At 46.4% G+C, this 27415-nt stretch overlaps 1 protein-coding gene across 3 annotated transcripts in view; it reads right to left on the reverse strand.

Moving 5' to 3' along the window:
• LOC144782069 (acylamino-acid-releasing enzyme-like) overlaps positions 1 to 27415 on the reverse strand; it is a 500573-nt gene that overhangs the window by 222961 nt on the left and 250197 nt on the right. For all 3 annotated transcript variants that reach the window (XM_078661213.1, XM_078661214.1, XM_078661215.1), the window contains one exon: positions 9372 to 9460. In XM_078661213.1, the coding sequence (XP_078517339.1) occupies positions 9372 to 9460 (89 nt within the window). The remainder of the gene's footprint in view (positions 1 to 9371; positions 9461 to 27415) is intronic.

The raw sequence follows: 27415 nt of genomic DNA on the forward strand, positions 1-27415 counted from the left end.
GCATGGCCCTTCTCTACAATGTCCAGAACCCAACGGTCCGAAGTGATGGAGGACCATTGAGAACAAAACAGGGAGATTCGACTTCCAACTCTTTGGGGCAAAGGCAAGTCATTGTCTCTTGGGAGCAGATCCTCTGTAGGAAGATTTCCCCCTATATGTCTTAGAAGACTGCTGACGTGAAGACTGTTGCTGGTTATTGGAGTAGCGTCGGTTGCCTTGGTTGTGGCAGCGATATTGGTTACTTCCACCTCGAAAGGGCTGTTTCAGAAATTGTAAATTTCCTAAAGAGCGAGCATTGTCAGTATCTTTTTTGATAGATTGTAATGCCTCATCAACATGTGCTCCAAAAAGTGACTCGCCATCATACGGCATATCCAGTATCTTCGCCTGCACTTCTTGGTGAAAGGATGTGGAGCGTAACCAACCTTGCCTGCGTAGAACAGCCGCTCCAGCGTGCTGTCGGAAACCAGTACAGGCAATATCGACGGCACAGTCAATAATCTCCTCCGATGTTCTCTCTCCTTCTTGGAGAAGTTGCAAGGCTTCCGCCTTTGAAGCGTCTTGAACCAAAGCCACAAACGCAGTCATGTCTGCCCACATCTGGCGGTCGTAACGACCCAAAATGGCCAAAGCATTGGCCGCTCTCACTATGGTGGAGGCCATCGTTGAAAATGTGCGGCCTATAGCATCCAGGCGACGACCGTCGCGATCTGGTGGGGCAGTAATAGTAGACGCAGGATTCCGAGAAAGGCGCTGAGCTGCCTGCGTGACCACCGAATCTGGTTTCGGCTGTCCAATAAGGCACGCTGGAGTGCCAACCGGCGCCTTATATTTCTTTTCCAATTGGGGCACCTGTGCCGGTAGTGAATTTGGGGTCTGCATCAACTTCACCCCTTCCGCCCAGATAAAGTCAATAATAGGAACAGTATGGACTTGTTTAAATGGTTGGTTTTTAAAATCATAGAGGAAGCAATCCTCTTCCCTCTGGACTCTTGGCAACTTAAAACGTTGAGCCGCCCTATCCATCAGCTGATGGAAACTCGCAATGTCCACAGGAGGAGAATCTCTTGGTGTTACCGGAGAGGGAGATGGTGTCTGAACTTGATAATTATCCCACTCCGCCATATCCTCATCATCATCTCGAACCTCACCATCTTCACGGTCCGGAGTAATGTCACCTTCGTCGTCGTCATACACAGTCGTGTGTATCTGAACTGACGTTTGAATTTGAGGAGCAGAAGTTGGCAGAGGCGACAGAGGAGCCGCAGCAGGCACTGCAACAGGCGTCAAAACAGAAGGAACCGCAGGTACCTGTGGAGATGGCGGGAAACGCCTATTATAGTCATCCAACATATGCTGGAGATTAGAGATGAGCGACAAAGGCACCGTCGCAGTAGGAACTTGAACCAGCGTTTCCTCCTGCTGGAAATACTGGTCCTCATCATCATTGCTATAATCCTGGCACTTGATGACCAAATCAGATGGACTACGTGCCGCTCTGAAAGACTCGTGTACATCTTCCTCTGAATCCTGATCCGAGTCCGTGCCAAACAAGGGCGAGGGAGGTTGTGGATCACTGGTGATGGAAATCTGGTCAATAGGCACTTTGCGGCATTGGTGAAGTGGGTCAACGGTGGCAGACCCAGTGGACGACAGTGGCAGCAAAGGCAGAGAGGCAAATGCAGAAGAAGTCGTCGTTGAAGCTGACGACGACGATGGAGTTGCTGGAACCACACTGGAAGAATCCATTGTCGATGGTTCCGTCGTCGACGGCAATGGCGCCATCGACGGAGCTTTCATCGACGGAGTCGATGACGAAGATGACTTCATTTTCGTCGACGGAGCGGTCATCGACAGGGCCGCCGTCGACGGAGCTGGCTTCTTAACAGTCTTCATCGACGAAGATTTGGTCGTCGACGGCGGAGGCTTCTTCGACGACGACGAAGCAATCGGAATGACAGACGGCACAGTCTTGAAACTGAGGGTTACCTTCGTCGACGATCCTAAAGCAGACGTCGTTGTCACTGTCGCCGTGCCGGAGACGGCAGATCTCGTCGTCGGGACGACCGTCGACGCTCCCGTCGACGATGAAACATGTTTTTTCACAGAAACATGGGCGGAAGATGCAGCAGACGCCTGGGAGCCAGGTCTCGTGGGCATGGACGTAGTAGGTAGAGCTGAAGACACCGCAGGGGCCATAGAGAGTGACATCTTCTTCTTCTTGAGGAATGGAGAAGGCAACTCCTGCACACTACCACGTTTAGAAGATGCTTGGGAACGACCAGAAATTAGACTTTCGGCATCAGAAAGTATATTATCCTTGTCCTTAAGTCTCTGAAGCCACAGTAGAAGACAGCCTTCCCTGTCCTCAAAAGTCTTTGTGGAAAAAGTTCTACAGAACTTACATTTACCCACATCATGGTCGGGGTAAAGACAGTAAATACACTTACTGTGAGGATCTTCTGAATAAAGGCGTAGCTTTCCACAAGAAGAGCAAGGTCTAAAGAGAGACTTCTTACTTGAAGACATGTTGAGAACACAGGAAAAACCTGAAGAAATAGAGAAAACTGAGTAGAGCTCAGGGAGACTCCCTTTCACACAACGTGCGGTAGAAAATCTGAGGTACTGAGCTCTGAGGAGAAGGTTCTGGAGGGCTGCTGGCGCCTGATTGGCTACAGTTTGGACCAACATAATGACAGGAATGGACTACAAGTGTCTTTTCTCTCCATGTATTCCTATGTGGAATTATGTCTAGGCTTTTACTGCCTTTTTTCTAATGTGTATTTCATGTGTTATGTTTTTACATATACATATTATGAGTATGTTATTGCTATTTTATTTACCGTGGGACTCCCACTCCAATGACGGGGAATATTCAAGCATGTGAATCTATGAAAGACACCCTAATACTGGAGAAGGGGAGAGTTCTTCTGCAAACTCCTTGTACAACTCACAAGTGAGTCCAACAGGACCCGGAGCCTTTTTGTTCGGAAGAGTTTTTATCGCAAATTAATGTCTTCTAAGGTGATGGGTTAACTAAGATACTCCCTATGGCCATCGGAGAGCCATGCTAAGGCAATGTCCGATAAGTAATCGTCTAGTTCTGTGGCCGGAGCGCTAGTCTGTGACGTGTACAATTCTGCAAAGGTCGTGCGGAATTGAGTGACGAGAGCTGCAGTCGAGTAATGGTCCACACCCGCTGTGTCCGTTCTTTTAGTGATGGTGTGTTTGTCCTTCCTGACTTTGATTTTAAGCACTAAATTGTGTCCCGCCTTCCTCCCTTCCCGTAGGCTCGGACCACATGTCTTCTAGACAAACATCTAATTTCGCTATCCGCAAGATTAGTGTATTCAGTTATTGATTCTTTCATTCGAGCCAGAAGTGAGTCACTTGGTGCGTTTTCGTAGTCCCTCTCTAGCCTCCGCAGGGTGTGCTCAGTCTTAGACAGCTGACCACGCAGGTCTTTCAATATCTCCGCAGTAGTGCTTATACATTGTCCGCGGATCGTGGCCGTGAAGGCTTCCCACAGGGTGGCTGCACTGTCTACGGTCCCCTTATTTTGTGCGAAATATTGTGTAATGGATTCACGAATAGTGTGTGTATAGAGTGGGTCAAGTAGTGCCTCGGAGCGAAGCCGCCAAGTGAACTGTTGTTGTGTAGTTTGTGAAATACGCAGATTGAGTTTAACAGGATTGTGATCGGATAGCGTCCTCGGGAGTCCCTCTATGTCGGATACTGAGGTGGAACTGCGCTCGCGCATGAGCCAATAGTCCAGCCGGGACCAGCTACCATGTGCCATTGAGATATGAAACACTTCAAGTTTTTTTGGATTTTGCAGTCTCCACACATCTGTCAGGGCGATCTCATCTATACCATCATTAATAACTCTGGCAGCTCTAGGTGATCGTGGCGTCTGGCCATTCTCGCAGTATAGTGAAAAGCAGGTTTTTGTTTATGAGCGTGATTACCCCCTTAGCATAGGATGAGTACGATGAGGCAAGTCTGTACCCAGCCCATTTCGCCCCTACTTGTGTTTCAGTGTGCCGTGTCAGATGAATTTCTGTATGAGGGTGAATTTGGTCTCGTGGCGGTCTAGTTATGCTAGTACTTGTCGTATTTTTGGGGGAGAGTTATGCCCCCGTACATTCCATTTCAGGCAAACAATGTTGACATAGGCTTTGTATACCTTTGGCAAAGGACATGTAACCTGCACTATATGACAACAAAATTATACCACTGCATAACTTGTAATGGAGGGGTCAGAGTAACGTTGAGCCACTTTAACAAAACCCCTGTATCCCCCCCTCCAGCCCCATCCCCCGCCCACTTCAGCTACTCCAACATGCCAAAGCCATCCCAGACCACCCAGAACAATGCCCAACAGAGAAAATTAGCTGCCATAACAGCTGCGGGGAAAACCCTTAGAGGAGTGCAGAGTCCATCTCAAGTTAGAAAGGGAGGTTTCTGGAGAACAATAATATGAGATCATGCCCGAATCCTGGTACAAACCAGCACATGCATGCAGTAATATATATAAAGTAGCATTCAAAGGGAGATCTTATCGGCAGCTTCAATGTCCCAGCTTGCAGCATGGCTGGAGGTGGCAGACATTGCATGATAGGTGCCGCCTGTGTAGAGCCTGCATGATGAGACAACAAGCGGTGTCCGCCGAAGCAGAGCTGCGTGCGGGCCAAGATGTGGTCCCCCCCGCAGTTCCTTATGAGGAAACCTTGTTGACGTTGTCATCAAAAGTGGAGGAGTCTTGGTGACCATGTTTCAGTGACTTAGCATAGTCCATTGCAGCTTTTGGCGACGTGAAAATCCTCGATTTACCATTCAGATCTATTCGCAACCGCGCCGGATATAGCATTGCATAGGGAACTTTTTCCGCCATAAGGATCTTTTTTGCTGGTTGGTATTCTTTCCTTGAAGCTTGCACCGCTGTGGTGAAGTCCGGGTAAAAAGCAAGTGAGTTGCGTTCATGGACTATGTTCCCTTTCTCTCTGGCCATACGGAGAATAGTGTTGCGGTCTCTGTAGTTCAGCAAACGTGCGATCACGGGGCGTGGAGGAGCACCCGGTGGAGGTCTGGCGGCCAGAGAACGGTACGCACGTTCTACTATTAGAACAGAGGATAGATGTTCGGCCCCGAAAATCGCCTTCAGCAGGGCTTCAATATACGAGTTCGAGGCAACCCATGTCCATCTAGATCTGGCCTCGAAGTCCTCGTTTTTGGCCTGTATGACGGAGAGTACCTTCTCCATGTCTGAAGTTTTTGATGACACGTGCTGTAGGCCGTCTTCGGCATCAGACAGGCGCGTCTCCACCTCACCAAGACGCAGTGCGTGCTTGTCCAGCTTATAAGCCTTATTGTCCATCTGCAGGTTTACATTATCAACTTGCCATCAAAGGTCTGCAAGCTTGTGCTAGCAGCAGGAGTATATGCTTCAGAGTCCAACGTGGCCCGTTGTTGCGACTTGCTGGACTTGCGGGGTTCAAATGTGAGACAGGGTTGACTGCGTTCGGTTTTGACCATTTTTATTCCGTGCTCTCATTTTGTACGACGAGGTACTGATGGCGTAAGGATCCAGGGCGTAAGGAGAATGTGTGGCCTGGACCAACTATGCAGTACTAGTTCAGTAGCAGTGCAGTTTAAGCAGAGACCCTGTAGCGACTATGATATAAATGGGGTGTCAGGATCTCACAATTATGCTCCCTTACCAACAATGTCTTCAGTCTATCTGAGTAGCCCTCCTATCACACTGGGTTTGCCGATGAATGGAGGCTATTTCGAATTATCAAGTCGCCAGGATCTTCTTCCTAGCATGGGAGTCCCAAGTATAGCCCCACTAGGCCCTAGCGTGCGAGGCACAGCGTGTTGGTAACACATTTTCGGCGGGGGTCATAGCTACACCCAGAGACGTGGCATCGATAGTCTATTCGCTCGTAGCTCCCGCTTGCTGTTGAGGTGGGCCCCTGTCAAGTGCAACGCCGATGTAGATTTGAGTGCTCGCAGTTAGCCCAGATAATGAGTCGCCATAGGTTAGGAGGGACCTATTGCGGTTCTTACCAGGGATCTCTCTTCCAACCAGGCGGCACACCCAATGGTACACAGGCAGCAGGTGCAATGATAGGTGGCGGCGGCCCAAGCAACAGTGCGCCAGGTATCACACTGATGCGGCACACAGGGAGATGCCGCGCACCCTCGGCATGCCAGCAACCGCGGCGCAGTCCAGGCCAACGATGTATGTCGTTCAGGTGAGGAGGCAGGCCGTCCCTCCTGCACCGCACCTTCGTGCACTCAATGGTCATGTGTAGCAGACAGGGTTCACCCATTATCAGCGCCAGTATCACCTCCGCACTTTGGGCATTGCCACCAATCAACGCCGCACCCGACTCGCCGGCCACACGTATAGGCCTTGGGCACCATCTTCAGCAGTTAGGCCCGCGTCAGGGAGCCCAGGCTATCGTCGCAGTCGTAGCCGCGGTGGGAATATCTTCCCAGAATTGTGTGCCACCAGTGTTGCGATTCGAGGACATATCTTTGAAAGAGTAGGATGCGGGCTGAAATAGCAGGATTGTTGCCAGATATAATCTCCAGCCGGCGGAGCTGCACTACGGTGCAGCCATCTTGCCGAACACCCTCTAAAGCCCAAGCCTCCTATAATTCTTGTTTAACTTTACAGCTTTGACTTTGAAAATAAAATAGAAATCAATAGAATGTCAGGTAACAATATTCCGAAAAACTGCAATTCCTAACCTGGTACTTTCTTCAGACACTGCATCCCCTTATCCTTTGACCACATCTTCTGCACAAAAGTTTTTATTTTATTTAGCCATTTATAGAGCGCATTGTTACACCACTGGTGTGTCCCCACCCTGGAACAGGTATGCTGAAAGGATACGGAGCACCAGTATTTGCCACTCATAGCTGGTCACTTACTTAGGTCCACATACTCATTTTAGCATGCTGTTAAGAATAACAATGTCTTCAGTTGTTTGCGAAATTTAGTTTCGCATGGTTCTATTCTTAGGGCCATAGGTATGATATTCCACGCTTTTACTGCAAGGTATCTGAATGAGCCGCATTCTGGCTTTAGATATTCTTGGTACAGTCACAAGCGCCCTAAACTTGGATCTTAGGTTACGGCATGGAGTATACTGTGTTACCAGTGGTTGTAGATATTGTGGATCTTTTTTCAAGAGAATACGGTGGCAGTGGCACATTGCTTTGAACACATTTCTCTTCTCAACTGGTAGCCAGTGCAGTTCGCCCAGGGCTTTCTTAGCGGAGGCTCTTATCGGGAGACTTACTACCAAGCGTGCCGCCGCATTTTTCACCATTAGTAATTTTGATATCCCTTTTTTAGTGGCACCTAAATATAGCACATTGCCGTAACCCAATTGGGCAGTTACAACGGCGTGTACCATGGTTTTCCTAGTGTTCGGTGGCAAACACCAAATGGTGGTAACTCCAAATGCACAAAGGCTTTCCTTGAACTTCCATTAGGATGTAGGTCATTCCTTCATTTCCGTCAATGTATAGTCCAGTCTTGAGACCTTCACTTCAGTACCTGGTAAGTTTTTCCATATTATAGAAAAAAACCTATCCAAAGCAGTCACAGTGGTTTGCCCAATACTGAAGAGTGCTTTGCAGGTTTTCTAGCACAGCCAAAATTCAGCCCTCTCCCTGAAGTATGCCATCTCCATTGTCTTTACCCTTGTTTCTAGTCTTCGTATTTACTTTCATGTGTCTCTCTCCATCTTCTTTAGGAGGCATGCTGGTGGATGCAACAGATCTGTGCACAAGAAAAAGTATGCGGGTAGAAAAAGGGAAGCAATTATCCACGGTGGTCTCAAAAGTCACCAGTGAAGTGCCAAACATGCAGTCGGGAGGACCTGAAGTAATGTACCAACAGGACCTAGGACACCACATGGTCTACTTGCACTACATTGTCAATGATTTTCCCCATGTGAGCGCTAGGCAGTGGTGTGGGCAGTGTCTGGGTAACCAGGTATAAAGCCATCTCCTGCAGAAATCAGAGAGTACCCCAGCTGTATCGCTTCGCATCGAACAAATCCGAAATTACATCTCCTAACATTGACCCACCTGTGGTAAGCTTCTTACTTCTGAGGCTAGACAGACTATCTTGATGTATCTAAGAACCTGGGAGTGTCACTACTCACATGATTCCTGCATGTAGCTACTCCATCACAATTCCCCCACATGTATCTGCAGAGGTACTAGCTAACTCAACTAGAACAGATGTACACGCGTCAAGAAGAGGCAGCCTTACCGGTGCTCCGAGAAGGCATGTCCTCTCAGGGCCCTGGCCATCTATGCCCCCTTGGCCTTACTCTTTAGGATTAGCAAATGCTCTCCCTTGCCAAACCAAGTAGTAGTACATTTATGGATTGAAGGTATTGTGCCCGAGAAAAGTTTCCTCACTCAAGCTTATCAGTCTACGGCTGGGTGCCTCCAACAAGAATGTGCCATACTGGCTTTTAAGCAGCAAATACTGCCCCTGTGCTTGGAAATGGATAGAAAATGTTGATTTCCACACTGCAACAAAATCCCATGCCCGGACACAGGACAAACCAATCTTGTGGGTGAATAACTACTGGGTCTTCTGAAATAATTGGTCATGGAATCAGAGTAGAGTTTCAAACATAAGTGATAGAGATGTGTTGTTAAGTACACTGTCAGGTCTGCCAGACTTACTTCCAATCTCAGGGGGAAGGGGGGGGGGGGGGGGGGTGGGGAGAAAGAGTTCCATGCCAGCAAAATAGTAAAAAGTCCAAATAGGATGAGAAAAAATACTTGTAAGGTTCCCACTAAGAACCTAATAACTTTTAGGTGCAACCTTTTGTCTAGACACTGAGAGCAAACACAGACTTACATTTGCAAACAGTTTTGAAAGCAGGTCCGTGCTTGACAAACAGAGGATTCAGGATAAGAGAAAAACACGTCAAGGGTGACTGCGTTACCCACATCCTCACAGTCACCCTTACTTCCCCATCATAGTGTTGCTAGGCAACGCATTCCTTCACACCACCTTAAACATGGACCTAAAGTGATTGAACTAAAACTTAGGGAAGATGGAGGAGCTACCAGGCCCATCCAACATTTTCCCCAGGGATCCTGGAAGGGGCATCATATTAAAATCTACAACTATATATTCTTCATGTTAACAGTAAAAAAACAAGCCACTTACACAAACTTAACACAATCATTTTTGGCCATATAAACCGTAAATGTCATATGGTGGTGGAACCAGGCTTGATGAGCCGTGCTCTTCACTGAATCAAATGAATAGATTTCTGTTCCCACACTTGCTTTACTGTTTTACAATTGTGAATATATATGCATACCACAGTTGGGGGAGAGGATGGAGTAGAAAAGCTGGCGACCAAGAGATCCCGGTCTATGGTTAATAGCTTCCAGCTTCCAAGAGGGTGACCTGAAAATAAAGAAAAGGCAGTCAGACAACCAGAGAGTACCCTCTGAAACATGACATCAAATTACAAGAGCATTCAAAAGAAGAGAGTTTCCCAGAACACCAGAAAGGACATAAGGACTCCATATATGATTTTTCTTGATTTTTATTAAAAATTGTGATATTTGTTTGAATGTTGTAATAATCTTAATGTTTTTATAAATGTTGTGCAACACATGTATATGAATATCAATTGTTTCATTATGTAATGAAATGTGCAAGTTTAAAATACTTACTAGAGATTGTGCCTAAATTGTGTATTGTGCAATTTTAATCAAATGTTTTCCTACTAAATAAATAGGAGTATAAAAAGGAATTTATAGGAGTTTTGGATTATAATTTCTTTATAATCTCTTTACATGTCTTGTCAAAAAGTTTTGTGATTATCTGCTTAATATTGAAATTGTCAACAGTTAATTGAATAACACAGAAAGGAACCCCCCTTTTGTTTTGTCCATCAAATTACAAGAGAACATGTTAAATCTCGGAGAAAATGGCGGACAGCTAGCAGCTGTCCGCGCGTCTGTTAGAGTGTGTGAGTGAGCCGTGAGGAATAGGAGACGGCGAAATGGGAAAGCGGTGGTAAAAGATTGGAAAATTCCGCAACATTAAAACCAGGCTAACATTTTTTATCATCTTTACACGGCAAGGCATGTTTAATCCCACTAAGACGTCTTTACCTGATGGTTGGTTTCAACAGAGCGGTGTTGAGGGTGGGCAGAGCCCCGGAGTCAATGGGAACCCTTTCACCGCCGAGCGTTACTGATGACTGTCCGTTTTGGAGAGGGGTGGCTCAGGTGTGGTGAGGGCCCGGGATGTCACGCCGGGGATCACTGAAAACAGTGGGAGTGCTTGTGCAAGGGTTGCCCTACTATTAGGGAGCCGGGACTCTGTAAGAAACATGCCAGGACAGGCTCCGAGAGGTGGAGCCATGAGTAAATCGACCAGTTCCCTTCTGCAGTGCTTGCGAAGGAGAGCAGCGGGTTGCCACGCCTACATAGTGGAGTATTGGAAAGTATTCCTCTGAGGAAACCTTCCTCAGGTAGGAATGATAATCTTTTCTGGCTAATGAGGGGGGAAAAGCCAAAAGGCTAGTAAGCCTAACAGATATTCTCTAAGAAGTACTGAAGCTTTTGGGGGTGCCCTTAACCACGGGCAGGGAATAGACTCTGGCGAGAAGGAACTGGAAGTATCCTGGGTTAAGGTTAAGGCGAAAATTAAAATGGCCGAGTCGAAATAAACCCCCTTAGTATCCTCACAGGATGGAGGAGAAGATATACTAAGGAAAGGAGAAGATATATTAAGGAAAGCTCCTCTTTAAAAGCCCCCGCGAAGGTTAAATCCAGGAATGTCCAATATCAGAAACTTTTAAAAAACAAAGAATCGGAAAAGTTTTTCCTAACACCACAATTGGGACTCCTTAATATATGGGAAGCTACAGATCTTACGGAGGTGGAGCAACAAACGACCACTCTGGGATACACGCTAGTAAAACGAGCAATTGCAATGAAGTGGGGGATGTAAGAGACCATCGCCGAAGAATTGGGCAAAGGAATTAGACAAATGTATGATAGAAGAAAAAGGTGTTCAAGTCCACGGGTTGTCCTAAGAAATGGTATAAAAAATGGAGTAAATGGAACTCCTACCGGGGTGACTTGTGTACCTCGCCTACCACGGAGATGGAGGTGAGAAAGAATTTTAGAAATGATGTAGGGGCAAATGACTGATTTACTTTTGATTCCTCTTATATGCACGAATGATGAAATTGTACTGAAAAGTATGCAAACAAGAGGACTGTAATGTATTTGTTTTTCAAACCAATTAAAAATCTTAAAAAATTTTTTTTTTTTAAAACCAAGAATCATTCCGTCTCTGATGTCATATTTGAAGCTACAGGAAAGGATCCCTGAAGGAACCCAAAAGTTGGGTGGTCCCCCTTTAAAACCTGCACACTACTTGATGCCTATTGGAGGCGCTTCATCCGACCAAGATATTAGGATTAATATGACGTCCCCTGAACAAGCGATGGAGAAACCGGGCGAGGAAGCACCAGGCATGCCTCGGATACCAGTGACTCCCAACAGATATCAATGCCCACTTGCAGAGGGCTCAGGTGAAGAAAGTGAACAAGACCCTTATGCAGCAACGGGTGGTCCTAAAAAAGCCTGTGCTAGAGATAGAGACAGAGACAGGAGGGAGAGGCCATCCATCGGGTCATGTACTCCCAGTGAAAGATCTACACCCACAGATAAGCCCCCTTAGAGCATATAATGAAATCACTTGCAGAGGAAGTGAAAAGTGGGTTTGCGATTTCTCAAGCCAATCAAAGGGAAATCCAAGGGGTCTGTGAAGGGGAGAGGATGTAGCCTTGCAGTTAGAGCTGTCGACCTAGAAGCTGGTGAACCAGGTTCGAGTCTCGGCAACGACGCTCAACACCCTGTGATTCTGGGCAAATCACTTAATCTTCCCATGCCTAACAGAAATGAATGTGTCCGTCTGTAACAAAACTGGTGCTCATGTAAAGCACTCTGATACCCGATGTCTCGGGTCTAGTTTGCGCTACATAAAAGTTTTAAGTAAAAAAAGGGTTGGCAGAAAAATTGGAGTCATTATCTCAAAGACCACAAGTCTAGAAAGCATTGGTGTCGGATCTGCATGTAGAGACCACCAGCGACTGAAATATAAGCTTCAAGAGAGAGAAGACAAGCTGGAAACCTTGGAAAATAATACAAGGCGCACAACAATATTAGAATTTTAAATGTCCCGGAAGGCCTAGAAGGAGGAGATTTAAAATCTTTCATCTCCAATGTGTTAAAATCGAGCGGAGCTTGGGAAGGTTCGGTGGAGGATCTCATGCGAGACATCTAGAGGATACAGAGACTCATTTAGGAAGGACCCGGCAAAAACTAAGCCTCGCAGAATTATAGCTAATTTCCTCACATATTGAATCAAAGGCAAGCTGTTGAATACTAATGTAAAGGCTGGGTCACTGTCCGGAGAAGGTTTTTCCTTCAATATCAGATCAGATGTCTTGCATGAAACTTTAACCAAGCAATTGGAATTAAGAAAAAGAATTGAAGATTTCAGGACGCTAGGCGGAACTGCAGAGTTAAAATTCCCAGCCATGCTTTAAGTGATGATAGGAAATAAAATGTATAATTTAAGGGATCATGAGGAGGCGGATGCCCTGCTGGAAAAACTCAAAAAGAAATAAATACAATAGTCTTCATGCATGTAGCAGGGGTTTTGCCTTAGGATATGAGAAGTAGTCAAAGAGGCTATCACGTATTGGTCGGATATCCTCAGCTCCCCCCTATATTTGTTTTGTCTCCTCTTACATCTTTTTTCCTTTTCATTTTATCCCTACACTACAAGGGGTTCACTCACCTCTCCCATGACAGGCCCAAATGGCTAGGAAGGCCAAGAAAGGAGGGTATGGGTTCTCCAGGGGGGAATGGGGAGGGAGGATGCGGGAAGCACGGTGTTGTGAGCACAAGGGGAAAAGATATAAAGAAATGTCCTACTGCCTTGAAATATTTAAAAGCTGGGAGTTCATGCACCTCTTGCAATAAAAATATAATGATTAATCAAGATTAATCATAACATACAGATTCTATCCTGGAATATTAATGGGTTGAGAGTTGGGAGAAGGAAAATATTTCAAGGATGTTCCAGCCCAACAAATTATTCTCCAGGAGTCCCATCTATCTAGATCCAAATTATGTGGAGATTTGTAAAAAACAGAGCTTGATTGGGCAGATGATTACTAGCGAGCAAAATTCCCCTACAAAAGAGGGTTCTTGTGCTGATGAAAAAAACATAATGCGATTTCTGTTCTCCATTGGAAAGCAGACAAGAAGGGGAGATGGGTTATCTCTGCTGTGAAAATACTGGGTAAACATTACACCTTGTTGGGTACTATGGGCCAAATGTGGATTATAAGGAGCCTTTGCAAATGCTGGCTTCAGAGCTGTTGCAATTCCAATATCCAATCAACTGGTCTGGAGATTTTAATGATGTTTTGAACTATCAGCTGCATAGGTCAAGTAATAGCCAAGCAAGATTTAATCCTAAAATGCAAGGATATATTAAATCCATTATGAAACAATTTGGTCTTTATGATGTCTGGTGAGCTAGGCATAATACTGAAATGCAGTTTACTTTTCATAACTTGAATTATAAACTTCATTTGAGGCTCAACTGCTTTTTAATAGATAAATCCTTAGACATAGAGGTCATAAATATAAGAAATCTTCCCGCTCATTTGTCCGACCATGCAGCTGTAGTGTTACAATTAATAGTGGAGAAGGTAATCAAGAAAAGAAGATGGACTCCGGATAGATCACTATGAAATGACCAGGCTGTAATCGAGATATTAATGGAAAGGACAAAATAATTTTTTTTCAATAAAAATACGGCACAGAAAGATGTTGTGTAAAACGTATGTAAGACTTTTATTAGAGGGGTTTTGATTCATATCCTAGCGCAATAGAGGAAAGTATATAGGAGTCAGATTGAAGAGCTGGACAGGAACATTATGACACTGGAATCAAAAGAAAGAGTCATCATGGGAGGGGATTCCAGCTGGAAATAGTTAGGAGGAGATCTCCGAATATAAATGCGCCCTTTCTGCCATACTAGAAGTAAGGGTGCGAAATCGTTGTGAAGCTAGTAAACTAGCACATTTTAAATACAGTAAAAGTGCCGGGAAACTTTTGGCCTGGAAGTAGAAAGCGTAAAGAATGATATAAGCGAGATAACATGCAGAGAAACACAAAATAGTTTAAGGTAGAGGCAGGAGATAGAGCAGGCTTTTGTGGATTTCTATCAGGAACTATATAGTGAGGATTCATGCGTGTTAGCTCAAGTTAACAGTTGGCTTGGAGATCAGAGAGTGGAGAAACTTTCTAATGAGGAAAAAGAATTCGTAGTGGACAATATGAAGCTATGAAAAGGAAAAGGGAACAAAGCAGCGGGACCTTGTGGTCTCCCCTATGAGTCTTATATAAAATTAAAAGATCTACTGTGCCCAGTGTTAATAGAGCTGTTTACGGAGATTTGGGAGAAAAAAGTTGCTTTACCAAAATCTTGGGAAGAAGCTCGTTTCCCTAACTTTAAAACCAGGGAAGGATCCGAAAGCTTGTGATGCATGTAGGCCTATTTCTCTCTTAAACTATGATTATACACTCCTCGCAATCATTCTCGCTGCTAGGTTGGCAAAAGCAAGCAGGAAGTTGATATCTGAAGACCAGAAAGGGCTTGTTATAGACAAATACATCAACTAGGTCATGAACTTATTGGCTCAATAGTCCTGGCAGTGGGGGAGGAGCCTAGCTCGCGAGCGTAATGGTCGCCCTTTAGCTCGGCTCCTGCAGCCCTCCGGCCTGATTGCCTATCCTGTCTTCTATCCTGTCCGAGGACGACACATTTTTGGGGAATTGGAAACAGAACGACTTGTTTGTACTTACCATCTGGCCCCGGGGTCTCGGTGTGCAGCGGCTCCGGAGTTGTGTCCTCTGCGAGATCGGGGCCTCCGTGAAACTTAGACCGGGACCTAGCCGGTGGGATCCGTCGGCTCTCGGCCCCGGCCGAGAGCGTGAACCAGTGATGGGAGCCGTTGTGCGAAGATCCTGATCCGGGCCTGCCCTGGTGGCCGCGCGGCCGATGTGGGTGAGAAGCCCCGGGACCTGATTCTGTGAAGGGGTCTCCCCCCGCCGCTGCTTTGTCCGGCGGCCCTGGTCCTCGGTGCCCGGACTCCGCTTGTTTGGGGCGCCGGTGCTGGTGTTGGCAGAGACCCGTCTTGGGCAGACATCCTTTTGGCATCGAGGCCGCCCTTGCTGGGACCCCCGGAGCTTGTAAAGTCCTACATTTTCGAACTGTTCTTTCCGGGGGTCTTGGTGGGCGGCGACTGGGCTGATTTCACGAAATGGCGGCCGACCCTCTGGAACAAGAATCACCCTGTGGCAGCGGGCTCGTGTTGCCTAATTGTGCGGGGATCGGATCTGGTGAGCGTGAGCCTACGGTCAGAGATATCCTGGAAGCCCTGAGATCCCTGCACGCATCCCTGGCCCCGGGCGTCTCGGTGGGTCCGCCACGATCGGCCGCCATTTTGGGCGGCCGTTTCTTCTTGTCGCCCTCTTGTTTCAATGACTCCATTGCCTCGCCCCCCTCGATTGACTTGAGTGTTTCCACCACTGATCGAAGATCGTGTTGTGTGCCGGTGACTTTGGGGCGCCCTGTTTTTCGAGGTTCAGACCCCGGGGACTTGGACACTGTGCCGCGGCCCTGTTCGACATTAATGCCTGGAACTATTGGTGGACTGCCTCCTGTGCCTGCTCCGATGACTTTGCCTGTGTCTATAATAGAGACCACCTCGCCCGCTCCAGTGGCGAAACTGAACTCCTGTTTTTCATTACTCGTACTGCGATTGTTGATGCATCTACACTTTCTGTTTGGACTTCTGCTCCCTTGCGGATCGATCTACCCCCCATGTAGCTATGCTAGTCACCATTCTACTCGATTATATGCTGGTCTCGTATTTAGTATTTGGTTTTACATTGACATGTGGTGGGTGGGATTTGTCGCTCGAAAGGGTTGGGGGTGATATGTACGACTCCTGTTTGATTCCTGGTATACGACTTAGTAGCACAATTGTTTCTAACCGTATAAAGGTGGGAGGTCCCCTTCTCAGTATGTTTTGTGGCGCGTGATGGGGTGTCGTCCTGGTCTGTTTTTGGCTGTGCTTGTTTGGTTGGGCGGAGGGCGGCGGCCGACCATTCTGATTATTGTTATTATGCTCCTCCCTCCTGTCTTCTTCTTTCTGCTTCTGTTCCCTTTTTGTCTCGTTCTTCTTTCTTTCTTCTTGCTATATTTCGGGTTCTGGTTTAGGGCGACAGGCACGCTGTTTGAAGGGTAGGCCATAGCCTTCTACAGGGGTGCAGGGTGGGACGGGTGGGTTGGGTTCTATTTGTTGTTTGTCTTCTGGTTCTATGGCCCTTTTGTATCACTTTTTCGTGAGGCCGCGTCTGTCCCGACCTCCTGTGGGGTGTTTCGGGTGGGGTGTGTGGCGTCGTTAATCCTCCTGCTATGATTAGGCTGCCTTTCTCCTCGATCGCCATACCCTCACTTGTGCTGCTACTCCTGTTGTCTCCTATATTCCCGCCACGGGGGGCCTGTGTCGACGTGTCTTCTTCCTTTCGTTTTTATATTTCCTTCCTTTTTTCATTGTTTCACCTTGTCGTCCCTTCCCTTTCCTTTCCCCTCCTCTTCCCCCTCCCTTCTTCGTCCCCTCCCCTTTTCCTTCCTGTTTCCTAGAGGTTACTATGACGGGCTGGTTTTGATGCACTGTTTTTCCGATCCCTCTGTTTTGGCTTGGTTGTGTCTTGGGTGGCGGGCATGTTACGAGGATAATGCTCAGGGGCCGATTATGTCTCACATATCCTGATTTTCTTGAGTGCATTGTGTTGTCCCCCCTGTATTGCGGCCCCATGCCCCCTTATTGATGCTGAGGTTGGTTACGGGATATCGGATGTCTCCATACTGAAAGTGAGCCTGTCATACGCCTTTTCCCCATATTATAAAATCAATCCCTATTTACTCCTGTGTCCTGGCCCTTTGGTTCCTACGTCTCTCTCCCCTTTTACGATTGTACAGCCTCTGCTTTGTGCTGACTGATTCTGTAATATTTGCCTTGAGACCTCTGATTGCTTTGCACATTGCGGCCGGCCGGCTTGGTTGTAGGCCTCGACTTGTCTTTCCTTTTGATGCCAATAAAGGTTTAAAAAAAAAAATAGTCCTGGCAGTAAAACATAAGATCCTATTAGTTATTATCACTCTAGATGCAAGCAAATCTTTTTACAGGGTGAACTGGTAATTTCTCTATTTTATGTTCAGTCTTTAATTTTGGTAATAGATTTTGTAGGGCTATACAGGGGATACATAGGGCCCCTGCCACGAGGATTTTGTGATCAATAGTTTGACCCCCAGATTTAAGATTACTCGGGCACAAGACAGGGCTGTCCTCTTTCGTCGCTTTTTCAATTTATATATTGAACCATTTGCAGGGAAAATTAGGACGGAGCAACAAATTCTCCCTTTTGTGTGTGGTGGTTGGCGGAAAAAATTATCCCTTTATGCAGACGACATCATGGTTTACACAAAAAACTTAGCATCTGAAGTAGTGAGCCTTGAAAGGTTAATATAGATTTTGGGGTGGTTGCAGGCTACGAGGCAAACCTGAATAAATCTGAGGTAATGGTCTGGAATGCTGAAGAGAATCATACACCAATGAAAGAAGAGATAAATATCTGGGAATTAAAATACCTCACTCATTAGACAAACTGCTGGAATCAAATTTTAAGAAAGCAATGGTTCAAACAAAAGGCCCATAACCGCGTGGTCTCATCTTCCATTAACAATCTTCAGGAGAGCCAACTTAGTTAAAATGTCGATACTTCTCAAATGCATTTTTTTTTAACATGATTCCTTTGCATTTAAGGCAGATGCATGTTGGCCCTTTGCAATATGCCCCTAGCGATGGTGAGGCGAGACATTTGGCTCTATTGGGGTAAAGAAGATGCCCTGGACATAAAAGAATCGAGTTCTAATATAGAATGGTGTAGACTGGCAGAGGACCTATCTACCGGGCAAGAGGGTTGTTCCCAAAAACATGCAAAGATATGGGGCCAATGGCAGGAGCCTGCGGGGGAGTGAGGGAGTGATATGGGGAGCACGAGCCCTCACTGCATATCTCCGCTCAATGGTTTGGCTCCCATAGTTGAACAATAGGGACTCTGGCCTGCCAAACGGGAGAAGGGCAATACTGTGACGAAGGAAGGCCCATGTGTTAATCCAGTACTATGTAATACGACACCTCACATCAAAAATTGTTACTCTGTTCTCCCCTTTTTTCAATGCTCCATGCATAACCTATAGGTGGGGGTGTGCAATGGTTGTATATGTTGTTGTTCAAAATACTTAATAAAAAAGATTTGAAAAAGAAAAAAGCCCAGCTGCCAGGAATGCCTGTTCGCCGCTGGACGACGGAGTGCCTGCTGGGCAACAGAGTCCTGACCCAAGTCTGTAGGATTCGTCACCAATGTTGACGTGGGCTCCAGTTGCCCTACAAAATATAAACACTCACCTACAGGCGACCGCTGAAACCGGGATACCAGTTAACAGTGGCAATTGGCCTGTCACTGGACACTAGACCTTCACTGGATTCTGCCCCTGCAAAGTCAGAGACTTTGACCTGAGGACAGAGACGTTCCCCAATGCTCTTGGATACTAGGGTGGCCCCAGGAATGTTCATTGCATCACTACAACATCATCAGCATCTATAGCAACTCCGCATCTTGCATCCCCAAGATCAGGACCACTTATGGCCTGAAATGGGTCAAATGAGGAACAGACATGGACGACCTTAGGACTGCTGAAAAGCAATAGGTAACTGTCTCCCTGAAACAAAGTGGTTCCTACAAAAGCACCGTACTCCATTGTGGCCCGTCCAAGATAAGAGTAGCTTTACCAGCTAAGTGGCTAGCAACTGCTCAACCTACTACAATGAGTTATTGAATCTTTTAAAAAGAATTTACTGATTCTGAAAAATCATATCTCCCATTTCCCTTAATAGATTTTTGTTGTTTTGGTGTCTAAGTTAAGATAAGAATACACTCTATTTTTAAGGAATGTGTTGGAGTTTTATTGTGTTATGTTTCTTAATTAACTTTTCTTTTGGTACTTCTAAATGCTTTACACTTTTTGCTTTGGTTAAGACTGACTGCTCTGTGCCACAGCTACAATTGACTGAGCGAAGGGTATTATTAAAGAAACCTGACTTGGATGATAAGAGATTGTGACAGTATGACGTGGGGAGGTCTCACAACCACACCACCCCATAATCCACCTTCCTATATCAGAGAAATTGGTGAAAATAAGGATGGCTCTGGCCTGAATAAGATGATGAGGCTAACCAAGTTATGGAACTGTAGATTGCTTTGACAAAAAATGTACCCAAGAGACCAGCAAGATCTTTTCTGACCCCAACATGCTAATGAAATCTAAAAGGAGGTACCATAGACTTAACAAGCATTTGCAATGCAATAGGTCTCGTATTAGGAAAGTTTGATCTTTTGGTATTGTAAATGATATTTTTTTTTATTTATGTTTTTTAATAGTGAAAATATAGGAATTATTAGTTTTGTATTTTACAATGCCAGTAGTTTTAATTTTTTTAATGCGACACCTTTTGCAATTGTAATACAATATGTGTTGTTTGTATGTGACTTATATGTATTGATATTACAAATAACAATGGCTACTAATGAAATGTATAAATTGATTTTTAAATAAAAGTTATTGTAATGTATAATGGTAATTAGTAAAACTTTTGCAAATAACTTGGTGGACTTGTATTTGGAGGGTGGAGTTTGATTGTGGTTTTGTTTTTTGAGGCTGTTTGATGGTGGATTTGGAGGGTGGAGGGTCTAGTTGGTGCTGGAGGGTGGATTTGGAGGGTGGATTTGTAGGGTGGATTTGGAGGGTGGAGTGCTGAGTTGCTGTGGTGGTGCTGAGTAGTTTTGTGGTGGTGCTGAGTTGTGCTGTGGTGGTGCTGACTGATGCTGTGTGGTGCTTAGTGGTGCTGTGGTGGTGCTTAGTGGTGCTGTGGTGGTGCTGAGTGATACTGTGGTGGTTCTGAGTGATAATGTGGTGGTGGTGTGTGGTGCTGTGGTGGTGCTGGATGGTGTTGATTGAATTTGTGATGGTTGTGCTGTGGTGGTCCTGAGTGATGCTGTGGTGGTGCTGAGTGGTGCTGTGGTGGTTTTGGGTGAAGCTGTGGTGATTTTGAGTGGTGCTATGGCGGTCCCGAGTGGTGCTCTGGTGGTTTTGAGTGAAGCAGTGGTGGTTATGAGTAATGCAGTGGTGGTGTTGTGGTGGTGGTTCTGGGTGGTGCCGAGTGGTGCTGTGGTGTTGCAGAGTGGTGCTGTGGTGGTGCTGATTGATAATGTGGTGGTGCTGATTGATAATGTGGTGGTGCTGATTGATAATGTGGTGGTGCTGAGTGATAATGTGGTGGTGCTGAGTGATGCTTGGTTAGCGCTGAGTGGTGCTGTGGTGTTGCAGAGTGATAATGTGGTGGTGCTGTGGGGGTGCTGATTGATAATGTGGTGATGCTGATTGATAATATGGTGATGCTGATTGATAATGTGGTGGTGCTGAGTGATGCTTGGGTAGCGCTGAGTGATGATGTGGTGATGCCGAGTGGTGCTGTGGTGTTGCAGAGTGGTGCTGTGGTGTTGCAGAGTGGTGCTGTGGTGTTGCAGAGTGGTTCGTGGTGTTGCAGAGTGGTGCTGTGGTGTTGCAGAGTGGTGCTGTGGTGTTGCAGAGTGGTGTTGCAGAGTGGTGCTGTGGTGTTGCAGAGTGGTGCTGTGGTGTTGCAGAGTGGTTCGTGGTGTTGCAGAGTGGTGCTGTGGTGTTGCAGAGTGGTGCTGTGGTGTTGCAGAGTGGTGTTGCAGAGTGGTGCTGTGGTGTTGCAGAGTGGTGCTGTGGTGTTGCAGAGTGATAATGTGGTGGTGCTGATTGATAAGGTGGTGGTGCTGATTGATAATGTGGTGGTGCTGATTGATAATGTGGTGGTGGTGAGTGATAATGTGGTGGTGCTGAGTGATAATGTGGTGGTGCTGAGTGATGCTTGGGTAGCGCTGAGTGGTGCTGTGGTGTTGCAGAGTGATAATGTGGTGGTGCTGAGTGGTGCTGTGGTGGTGCTGATTGATAATGTGGTGGTGCTGATTGATAATGTGGTGGTGCTGAGTGATGCTTGGGTAGCTGTGGTGATGCAGAGTGGTGCAGTGGTGTTGCAGAGTGGTGCAGTGGTGTTGCAGAGTGGTGCTGTGGTGTTGCAGAGTGGTGCTGTGGTGTTGCAGAGTGGTGTTGCAGAGTGGTGCTGTGGTGTTGCAGAGTGATAATGTGGTGGTGCTGTGGTGATGCTGATTGATAATGTGGTGGTGCTGATTGATAATGTGGTGGTGCTGATTGATAATGTGGTGGTGCTGAGTGATGCTGGGGTAGCGCTGAGTGGTGCAGAGTGATAATGTGGTGGTGCTGATTGATAATGTGGTGGTGCTGAGTGGTGCTGATTGATAATGTGGTGGTGCTGATTGATGATGTGGTGGTGCTGAGTGGTGCTGTGGTGTTGCAGAGTGGTGCTGTGGTGTTGCAGAGTGGTGCTGTGGTGTTGCAGAGTGGTGCTGTGGTGTTGCAGAGTGGTGCTGTGGTGTTGCAGAGTGATAATGTGGTGTTGCAGAGTGGTGCTGTGGTGGTGCTGATTGATAATGTGGTGGTGCTGATTGATAATGTGGTGGTGCTGAGTGGTGCTGATTGATAATGTGGTGGTGCTGATTGATGATGTGGTGGTGCTGAGTGGTGCTGTGGTGTTGCAGAGTGGTGCTGTGGTGTTGCAGAGTGGTGCTGTGGTGTTGCAGAGTGGTGCTGTGGTGTTGCAGAGTAGTGCTGCAGAGTGGTGCTGTGGTGTTGCAGAGTGGTGCTGTGGTGTTGCAGAGTGGTGCTGTGGTGTTGCAGAGTGATAATGTGGTGTTGCAGAGTGGTGCTGTGGTGTTGCAGAGTGGTGCTGTGGTGTTGCAGAGTGGTGCTGTGGTGTTGCAGAGTGGTGCTGTGGTGTTGCAGAGTGGTGCTGTGGTGTTGCAGAGTGGTGCTGTGGTGTTGCAGAGTGGTGCTGTGGTGTTGCAGAGTGGTGCTGTGGTGTTGCAGAGTGGTGCTGTGGTGTTGCAGAGTGGTGCTGTGGTGTTGCAGAGTGGTGCTGTGGTGTTGCAGAGTGATAATGTGGTGGTGCTGAGTGGTGCTGTGGTGGTGCTGATTGATAATGTGGTGGTGCTGATTGATAATGTGGTGGTGCTGATTGATAATGTGGTGGTGCTGATTGATAATGTGGTGGTGCTGATTGATAATGCGGTGGTGCTGATTGATAATGCGGTGGTGCTGATTGATAATGCGGTGGTGCTGACTGATAATGTGGTTGCGCCGAGTGATGCAGGCGTTGCGCCGAGTGATGCAGGCGTTGCGCCGAGTGATGCAGGCGTTGCGCCGAGTGATGCAGGCGTTGCGCCGAGTGATGCAGGCGTTGCGCCGAGTGATGCAGGCGTTGCGCCGAGTGATGCAGGCGTTGCGCCGAGTGATGCAGGCGTTGCGCCGAGTGATGCAGGCGTTGCGCCGAGTGATGCAGGCATTGCGCCGAGTGATGCAGGCGTTGCGCCGAGTGATGCAGGCGTTGCGCCGAGTGATGCAGGCGTTGCGCCGAGTGATGCAGGCGTTGCGCCGAGTGATGCTGGCGTTGCGCCGAGTGATGCTGGCGTTGCGCCGAGTGATGCTGGCGTTGCGCCGAGTGCTGCTGGCGTTGTGCTGAGTGATGGTCGTGTTGCGCTGAGTGATGCAGGAGTTAGCAGGGACTACAGTGTGTGTGGGAATGCGAATGCCCCAGAGTAGTCAGTGAGTTCATAGTCTAGCTGGGAATTTCTGGCAATGCCACAACAGCCCACCGCTTCAGAGCGACATGTTATGTTTACAGCACAGCAACTTGATAACAAGATGCTCACGGTTTTAAATGAGGCTCCAGGACCTAACCAGGTGGGCCTTGAGAGCTACAGAGAACCATGACAAACAAGGAGAGGGGGTAGACAGAAACGGGCAGGGAGAGAAGAGAAGAGAAGAGAAGAGAAGAGAAGAGAAGAGAAGAGAAGAGAAGAGAAGAGAAGAGAAGAGAAGAGAAACAAACACAGATGACTGACACAAGATAAGCAGGAAAAAAGTAGAGCAAAAAGGTAGTGTAAGAGTTGTGAGAGAGGAATAAAGGGAGAGGAAACCTGCTTGGGATGGAGAAAGAAATAGGCAGAGTGTAGAGAGACAGGAACAAAGGGAAAGTTACCCTGGGTTTGCCTACAACAAGTTTTTGCAGGTAGAGCAAGGAGAGGAGAAGAGGCCAGGAGAAAATGGAGAAACGTGGGAGATAGGGGGCATGTAGAGGAAGGTATAAGGTAGTAGACAAACACAGTGAGGGAGAGACAATGAGGGCCGATATTGGCAGTTTCCCATGAGACAAAGGCAAATAAGAAATGAAATGAAAATTAAACTTATATAGCGCGTAACTACCCTGAGGCCTCGCAGCGCTTTAAGAAGAAATAAGACGAGAGATAGAGGAGATTAAGCCATTCAGAAAAGAACAACGGGCAGCAAAGGTGTCAGGCTTACGGGGGTGGGGGTGGGGGGGCTAACTAAATATACATAAAAACGAATGGCATGAAGGAAAGGGCACAGACCGGAATGGCGCCCTGCGAACCTAGAGTGAGAGAAATCCTGGCAAGCAGGGGTAGGAGGGACAGATGGGGAGGTAAGCCAGGAAAGTCACAGAAAGGGCAGGGACAGACCAGAGGAGCGGCATGAGGGATGCCCTGAAGCGGGTGTGGGAGTCAGACAGGGTGAGAGATTGAGCCAGCATGGAAGAGAAGAATGGGCAGGGCATGCCTGTGGGAGGGTGAACACTGGCATAGATACGATAGACAGGTATGGAGAGAAGTACGCATAAAGAGAGAGAGAGCGTGAGGGAGGAAGGGTTAGGAGAGAGGCATGTATAGGGTGACCAGAATTTCAAAGCCAAAAACCGGGACATTTCACAAAAATAGGACTACACTTTTACTTCAAGCGTTGAGAGCGCTCCTCAGCAGAGATTTACAGAACAGGCAGTAAGAACATACATAAAATGCTATTTTTAAGCCCAGTAGCTTGCCAGTTAATTAAATTGCTTTCTTGAAATAACTGCTACGTATCCCTGCTTTGTAAAACATAAAAAACACCTCCCACCATTTTCAGTCGACCCTCTCTAAAAACGGGGACATGAGCTAAATTTCTTGAAATTTGCTGGGACAGATGGTTAAAAACTGGGACCGTCCTGGCAAAACGGGGACGCCTGGTCACCCTACGCATGTAGTCATACAAGAGCAAAAAGAGACAGGCTTAAAGTTAAAGAGAGGCACATGCACATGGTGACGGTAAGGGGTTTACAGACCGCCAGAACTTGAACAGGCAAAGAACAGACCGAACAGAGGGAAAGAGATACAGGCAGATAGAATGGCAGTGAAGGGAGAGAGGTATTGATGGGAGATGGTGCAGCTTTACAAGATGAAAACTTCTTCTGGACCCGACGTAACATGCCCAATTCCCTCTACTGCTGGCCACCCAAAAAAATATAAAAAATACAGTGTAGATAAAAGTTAGACACGCGGCTAAAACATGACGTGCTGCGGCCGTGAAGGGGCACTGTGGTGAAAGAATGAAATCCTCCAAAATCACACATGCTACCTCAATAATTACATTTATGAAAAAAGAAGAATTGCCAGCCCTGCAGTTTTGATAGCTATTTTGATTAAAGCAACAAACCAAATCTTCGTTATGATTTGTATGGTCTGATTTATTTAAACCATTTACTTTTTATATAAATCTCATTAAATTTAAAGCATTGATTGCATGAGAAAAACACTACGTGCATACAATATATATAAATAATAATACAAGCTCTGGATTCGTGTAAGATTAAGAACACCGAGGGACCAACGATCCCTCGAAAGGCATGTCTGAGAAAGACACGTTATCGTTTTCTGAAAGTCACATTCAGTCTTTAATTGAGTCATCCCCATTTTCCAATATTGCCCTTAGCACCTCTGCACAACAGCAAAACGAATCAGATAAACTTATCAGATTGAGCAAGAAGCATATAAGAACAGAGCTCCACGGGCATTTTTTACTGAAACACCTCAGGGGAGGCACCATCCCTTGGGGGCTTCAAGTTAAAAATATTCCCGTAATTTTTACAGAGGATGCAGATTACAAAAAGGGTTTTAGCTGTATAAATACCAAGTGCAGCAGGGACCTTATGGTCCATACAATTGAGACGGCACAACGTCTCTGTAAAAAAGAACTGGAAGAGATTGAAGAATTAACCAAAACCATCCAGGACAGCCAGGTGGTGCCTGACGCCAAGGCACTCTTGGAAAAAATTGAAAAAGAAATCCTTACATTTAGAGATAACACAATAAACAACAAGACCGCTCAATACGAGAAAGACTCTAAGTCATTTACACTAGAGAAAGCCTACCCTTTCCTCAAGGAGGATTATTATTCGCAGGTCGATTCACGCGGAGCACTGTATAACTATCAAGGACGGTCCCGCAATCGATTTAAAACATTTTCTGAGACATCGTCTTCATCTGATTCTTCGGGCACGGAGGCAAGAGGGAACACTAACAAAAAACAGGTCTCTTTTTTAGAGAAGGGCCAACAAGGAAAACCACGAAACAAAATACCATGGGAAATGCGCACCCGGAGGAACGTCTACAAGACATAGAGATGTCTTCCTCTATTGTCAATCTGTCAAATAAAATCTTGACTAGAGATGAAGAGTCTGTCCTTAATTTGGGGTTAAAATTTGTACCTAATCACCAACCTGACTTCACAAAAACCAAGATGGAAGCCATTGCTTTCTGTCGAAAGGTGCGATTAAAGGCCTTTTTTGCAAACCAGCCACCTACTCAAGAGATTGAGACAACAGGATTGCGGAATAAATCCACTTTTATTCCCAGTTATAATATCCCCAAACAGATTTTGGCATTTGAACAAGTTGTCTTATCCTCTATAAATAAACTTGAAAAGAACAAAATGTTTGTTAAACCGAATATCAGTAGAGGCCAACGCCAAGCATTACAAAATCTCAAAGAGGATTCATCTATTGTAGTGAAAGCTGCTGATAAAGGCGGGGCCACTGTTTTGTGGCCCAGGGATAAATACCTTTTGGAAGGTGAATCACAGGTGAACAATCAGATATGGTACAGAAAATTAAATGCAGACCCAACCAAAGACATACTAGGGACAATAACGCAATTGATTGCAAGTGGTGTTGAAGAAGGGTTTGTGGGCAAAAAGGAGGGTGAATTTTTGGTTAAAAAATTCCCACGTACCCCAATGTTGTACTTCCTGCCCAAGATCCACAAAAACCTGAATGATCCCCCCGGACGCCCTATAGTCTCGGGGTGTGATTCATGTTTAGAGCCCCTGTCCAAATATGTGGATTTTTTCCTAAAACCCTTTATCTGCAGTGTGACGTCATACCTGAAAGATACCACCGATTTCCTCAACAAAATAGAGGGTTTGGAATTCAATCCACTTGAGGAGATAATGGTAACCTTGGACGTCACGTCCCTCTACACGCAAATCCCGCAAGGGGAAGCGTTGGAGGTGATGGAGATGTACCTGGATACAAGAGACCGTCCACATCGAGTGCCCACTGGATTCATTCTGCAGCTGGCTGAACTAACCCTTAAAAAGAACTATTTCTGCTTCAATGGCGAGTTCTTTTATCAAATCAAGGGGACAGCCATGGGTTGTCCCTATGCGCCGGAGATGGCCATATTGATTATGGCACAGTATGAAGAGAAATTTGTGGCAAATAACAACCCCTATAAGAAATGCATAAAACAATGGCTAAGATACATTGATGACGTGTGGCTCCTGTGGCAGGGGAGCCACACCGAATTGATGGAATTCCACCAATGGTTAAACAACAAACATGGTGATATTAAATTCTCTATGGAACACAGCAACACGAAAATGACATTCTTAGATGTGGAAGTTAGCTGCGTTGACGGTCTCCTGAAGTCATCTCTGTTCAGAAAAGAGACGGACAAAAATACTATTCTCCACCACAGGAGTGCCCATCCACGTAATTTAAAAACAAATTTACCTTACGGGCAGTTACTTCGCATCAGGAGGAACTGCTCCGAGGTAAAAGACTATGACTTACACGGAGGAAGGTTTTGCGAAGAAATGAAATGCAGAGGTTACCCCAGGAAGCTGTTGAAA

The sequence above is a fragment of the Lissotriton helveticus genome, chromosome 9 (genome assembly GCF_964261635.1).
Source record: "Lissotriton helveticus chromosome 9, aLisHel1.1, whole genome shotgun sequence".
NCBI classification, from domain to species: domain Eukaryota; kingdom Metazoa; phylum Chordata; class Amphibia; order Caudata; family Salamandridae; genus Lissotriton; species Lissotriton helveticus.